This window comes from Salmo salar, chromosome 04 (assembly GCF_965601325.2).
Source record: "Salmo salar chromosome 04, fSalSal1, whole genome shotgun sequence".
NCBI lineage: Eukaryota > Metazoa > Chordata > Actinopteri > Salmoniformes > Salmonidae > Salmo > Salmo salar.
This window is the reverse complement of record NC_138294.1, coordinates 20,763,107-20,769,106: the sequence shown is the minus strand read 5'-3', so window position 1 is coordinate 20,769,106 and position 6,000 is coordinate 20,763,107. Positions and strand designations below refer to the sequence as shown.

At 46.2% G+C, this 6,000-nt stretch overlaps 1 protein-coding gene across 3 annotated transcripts in view; it reads left to right on the top strand.

Moving 5' to 3' along the window:
- Window positions 1–6,000, top strand: part of LOC106610215 (mineralocorticoid receptor) — a 102,063-nt gene that overhangs the window by 74,546 nt on the left and 21,517 nt on the right. For all 3 annotated transcript variants that reach the window (XM_045716588.2, XM_045716589.2, XM_045716587.2), the window contains exon 4: window positions 5,400–5,516. In XM_045716588.2, the coding sequence (XP_045572544.2) occupies window positions 5,400–5,516 (117 nt within the window). The remainder of the gene's footprint in view (window positions 1–5,399; window positions 5,517–6,000) is intronic.

The following is a 6,000-nucleotide window of genomic DNA, read 5'->3' as shown; positions in this document are numbered from 1 at the left end:
CAAAGATCTCCGCCACGGCACAACCGAAGGGGGGAGCCAACCCAGACAGGAAGACCACGTCAGTGACTCAACCCACTCAAGTGACGCACCCCTCCTAGGGACGGCATGGAAGAACACCAATAAGCCAGTGACTCAGCCCCTGTAATAGGGTTAGAGGCAGAGAATCCCAATGGATAGAGGGGAACCAGCCAGGCAGAGACAGCAAGGGCGGTTCGTTGCTCCAGAGCCTTTCCGTTCACCTTCACACTCCTGGGCCAGACTACACTCAATCATAGGACCCACTAAAGAGATGAGTCTTCAGTAAAGACTTAAAGGCAAACCATTCCATAAAAATGGAGCTCTATAGGAGAAAGCCCTGCCTCCAGCTGTTTGCTTAGAAATTCTAGGGACAATTAGGAGGCCTGCGTCTTGTGACCGTAGCGTACGTGTAGGTATGTACGGCAGGACCAAATCGGAAAGATAGGTAGGAGCAAGCCCATGTTATGCTTTGTAGGTTAGCAGTAAAATCTTGAAATCAGCCCTTGCCTTAACAGGAAGCCAGTGTAGGGAGGCTAGCACTGGAGTAATATGATCAAATTTTTTGGTTCTAGTCAGGATTCTAGCAGCCGTATTTAGCACTAACTGAAGTTTATTTAGTGCTTTATCCGGGTAGCCAGAAAGTAGAGCATTACAGTAGTCTAACCTAGAAGTAACAAAAGCATGGATTAATCTTTCTGCATCAATTTTTATAAATGGGGTCGTGCTCGGTCCTCCTTTTCCTGTAGTCCACAATCATCTCCTTTGTCTTGATCACGTTGAGGGAGAGGTTGTTGTCCTTGCCCCACACGGGCAGGTCTCTGACCTCTTCCCTATAGGCTGTCTCATCATTGTCAGTGATCAGGCGTACCACTGTTGTGGCGTTGGAGTCATGCCTGGCAGTGCAGTCATGAGTGAACAGGGAGTACAGGAGGGGACTGAGCACGCAACCGTGAAGGGCCCTGTGTTGAGGATCATCGTGGCGGATGTGTTGTTACCTACCCTTACCACATGGGGGCGGCCCGTCAGCAAGTCCAGGATCCAGTTGCAGAGGGAGGTGTTTCGTCCCAGGGTCCTTAGCTTAGTGATGAGCTTTGAGGGCACTATGGCTTTGAACGATGAGCTGTAGTCAATGAATAGCATTGTCACATAGGTGTTCCTTTTGTCCAGCAGTGAAAGGGCAGTGTGGAGTGGAATAGAGATTGCATCATCTGTGGATTTGTTGGTGCGGTATGCAAATTGGAATGGGTCTAGGGCTTCTGGGATAATGGTGTTGTGAGCCATGACCAGCCTTTCAAAGCATTTCATGGCTAGAGACGTGAGTGCTACGGGTCGGTAGTCATTTAGGCAGGTTACCTTAGTGTTCTTGAGCACAGGGACTATGGTTGAAAATGTCAGTGAAGACACTTGCCAGTTGGTCAGCGCATGCTCGGAGTACACGTCCTGGTAATCCGTCTGGCCCTGCAGCCTTGTGAATGTTGACCTGTTTAAAAGGTCTTACTCACATTGGCTACCGAGAGCATGATCACACAGTCTTTCGGTACAGCTGGTGCTCTCATGCATGTTTCAGTGTTACTTGCCTCGAAGCGAGCATAGAAGTTATTTAGCTCGTCTGATAGGCTCATGTCACTGGGCAGCTCTCAGCTGTGCTTCCCTTTGTAGTCTGTAATAGTTTGCAAGCCCTGCCACATCCGACAAGTGTCGGAGCCGGTGTAGTACGATTCGTTCTTAGTCCTGTATTGATGCTTTGCCTGTTTGATGGTTCGTCAGAGGGCATAGCAGGATTTCTTATAAGCTTCAGAGTTAGAGTTCCGCTCCTTGAAAACGGCAGCTCTACCCTTTAGCTCTGTGCGAATGTTGCATGTAATCCATGGCTTCTGGTTGGGGTATGTACATACAGGCACTGTGGGGACAACGTCCTTGATGCACTTATTGATAAAGCCAGTGACTGATGTGGTGTACTCAATGCCATCGGAAGAATCCCGGAACATATTCCAGCCTGTGCTAGCAAAACAGTCCTGTAGTTTAGCATCTGCTTCATCTGACCACCTTTTTATAGACTGAATCACTGGTGCTTCCTGCTTTAATTTTTGCTTGTAAGCAGGAATCAGGAGGATAGAATTATGGTCAGATTTGCCAAATGGGGGGCGAGGGAGAGCTTTGTACACGTCTCTGTGTGTGAAGTAAAGGGGGTCTAGAATTTTTTTTCCCCCCTCTGGTTGCACATTTATCATGCTGATAGAAATGAGGTAAAACTGATTTAAGTTTCCCTGCATTAAAGTCCCAGGCCACTAGGAGCTCCACCTCCGGATGAACATTTTCCTGTTTGCTTATGGCGGTATACAGCTCATTGAGTACGGTTTTAGTGCCAGTATCGGTCTGTGGTGGTATGTAGACAGCGATAACAAATACAGATGAAAACTCTGTAGGTAGATAGTGTGGTCTACAGGTTATCATGAGATGCTCTACCTCAGGCGAGCAAAACCTTGAGACTTCCTTAGATATCGTGCACCAGCTATTGTTTACATGTATGCATAGGCTCCCGCCCTGCGTCTTACCAGAGGCTGCTGTTCTATCCTGCCGATAGTGTATAACCCGCCAGCTGTATGTTCTTAATGTCGTCATTCAGCCACGACTCGGTGAAACATAAGGTATTACAGTTTTTAATGTCCCGTTGATAGGATATACGTGCTTTCAGTTCGTTCCATTTATTTTCCAGCGATTTAACATTAGCTAGCAGGACGGAAGGCAAAGACTGATTAGCCACTCCTTGCCTGATCTTCACAAGGCACCCTGATCTTTTTCCGTGAAATCTCAGTTTCCTTCTCCAGCGAAAGCTGGGGATCTGGGCCTGGTCGGGTGTCTGTAGTATCTCCCTCCCGTCCAACTCAATGAAGAAAAACTCTTCTTCTAATCTGAGGTGAGTAATCGCAGTTCTGATGTTCAAAAGCTCTTTTCGGTCATAAGAGATGGTAGCAGCAACACTATGTACAAAACAAGTTACGAACAACGCGAAAGAACAAACAAAACAGCATGGTTGGTTATGAGCCGATAAGACGGCAGCCATCTTCATATTTAGTATAGTGGAGGACTAGGTGATGAATCTGGAAATGGGGAAATCTGTTGGAATAAGTTGAGTTTCTAAGTATGTGAACGAATATATTCTCAGTAGAGCCGATGAGGATAAACAATATTTGTCCGGTTCATATAAAGTGTACGGGGCTAAATCCCTGGAAAAGGGATTCATCACTTATCAGCAAACACACCTTTTGTAAATGTTGAGAAACATAAAATCCACACTCACCCACCAATACATACAAGAACAAACAAAATACTGTACATGTACACACACAGAATTTGGAGTGTGTAACTTTCTGACAATGATTAACAGGATACATGGAAATGAGCTGGACACTGGATAGAAGGGCTCCAAGACAAGTTTTCCTTTTTTCAGAGTCTGAACCATCCAGTGAGGGGGCGGGAAGAGGTTAGGGGGGGGTGGGGTTAGCGTTGTGCGTTTCCTGTGTCGCAGTTTACTGTTTTTTAGAGCAAGAAAAATGGGCTTATGTAAGAGTCATGTGATTTAGACAGAAATAGTGGAGGACTGGGGGGAGCTAGACCTAGCTACAGCTGCTGCCTCTCCTTCCTTCTCTCCTCTCCTCCCTTCTCCTCTCTCCTCTCCACTCTCTTCCATTCTCTCCTCTGCTATCTCCTCTCCTTCCTCCCCTCCACTTTCCCCTGGCAGAGATCAGACTACACACACACACTGTGCAGCTTCACACACACACACACACACGGTATGGTCACACATACTGTACATTGACGCACAGTCATGGATGCATGCACACAGAGGGCCAATGCAGCAATATGCTTGCATGCCAACACTCCCACACACATGCTCAGAAACGAGTATACATGCAGGTACGCACGTACAGTAGGCACTCACACAAACATGTATGTACCAGTGGAGGCTGCTGAGGGGAGGACGGCTCATAATAATGGCTGAACTGGAGCAAATGGAATGGCATCAAACACCTGGAAACCATGTATTTCATACCATTCCACTGATTCCGCTCCAGCCATTACCACGAGCCCGTCCTCCCCAATTAAGGTGCCACCAACCTCCTGTGGCACGTACGCACACCCCCACTTACGTAGACACTCAGACTTTGTCAACATCAGATGAAATGTAATGAACTAATGTCACTGTATCCTGTTTTCTGGCTGTACTCTGTGCATCTCGCTTGGCTACTTCCTGTGGCTGTGACATACCATAGTGAAGGTTTTCGGGCCATAGCTTGGGTCTGTGTGTGTGTGTGTGTGTGTATATGACAGTCACGGTGTTTGTGTATATGTGTGTGTTGCTTCCGTGGTGCGGCGCAGGGACGCTGAGCTGGCCGTCCCTGGCCTGGGGAACGAATGTGTGTGTGGGCGCGTGTGGCACTCTGAGGCTGGCGGACGTGTAGAGAGAAAAAGAAGAGAGGGGTGAAGAGAGGAGAGGAAGAGGAGGAGGAGACGTACAGTGCTGGTCCAGTGGAGCGGAAGCTGGCTTTCTGAAACAGGAGATCATTTGGTTTAGCTGTGGGCTAGGCAGGGAGGCAGAGGGGGATTCTCTGCCTGTTAGCGTCACTGTCAGAGACTGGAGCAGCCCAGGCACTAGTCAGAGAGAGAGAGAGAGAGACACACACACACACACACATAAACGGGCTGCGCACAGGCATACACACACACACAACCGATGCCTCAGCCAACCACACTCTAGTGTTTTGAGTATAGTACCCATTTACCATACAGACACACCATTAGTGACTATTTATAGTTCTAGTGGAATAATCCCATTTGATGTTATGTGCAGTCAATTCTAAAGCCTACGTTTCTATGGATGTAGTATTCATATCATGACCATACTGGCCAGTTGAGGAAATCCTCAGTATATGTTCTGTATGTGTCTGTGTGCAAGAATGGCTTAAGGTATCAAGATTTCTTGGTATTTTAGGTTGTTACAGTATATTATGGAAACACTCCAATGCATTTGAGTACAGATGTAGGATCTTAATTTGAGCCAGTTTGCTACAGCAGGAAAATAATCCCGCTAACAGGATATGTCAACGATTATGTTGATTATAATTAATGGACATTTTTGTAGGGGGTTGATAAGTTGTTCGTAAGGGAAAATCAAGTCTGAAGTGTCAAAGTCTAAATAACTTCAGAAGCATTTTTAAACATTAAGTACACAACGTTTTCCTGCAATAGGGTGATCAAATTAAGATCCTACATCTGTAAGTTATCCTATTGTCCTCCATATGTTTCAGCTTCCTGCTGTCTTGTCTCTCAGCGTTTGGCTCCCTATTAAACTTCCTGTCTTCCTGTCTGTTTGTGTTAAGGCCAGCACAACTACCTGTGTGCCGGAAGGAATGACTGTATCATCGATAAGATCCGGAGGAAAAACTGTCCGGCCTGTCGAGTACGGAAGTGTCTCCAAGCCGGGATGAATCTCGGAGGTACGGAATCATAAATGCCAGATATCCTAAATCTGTACCTATGCATCTGAAATAACACCCTATTCCAAGGGAATGTGAGCTTTCTAGGACTAAGGGCTATTATTGCTGAACGGCCAATCAGATTCCTAGTCTGATCATAGGCAGGTTCAATGGCAGGAACCTGTGAAATATGTCGGTGCCCCGACTAGTCGTAGAACTGTAAAAACAACAAAGTTAAGAGTCAAATTGTCATCAAATCGGTGCTACTTTGAGATGTTCTGTATCATTACAGAATACACAGCCAAGTACAGTTTGCAGGCCAATATTAACGTGTGATACAGAGTTTGGATACTGCCAGGGAACCAAAATAGACTTGCTTATACAGCAAAAAAAGGTTTTCCGTTTTACCGCTATTGCAATATACAGAACAAATGTTTTTCTTACTGTACTTTGTCAAAGGTGGACAGTCTCCAAATCCTGATTCACTTCCTAACATACTTTTCCT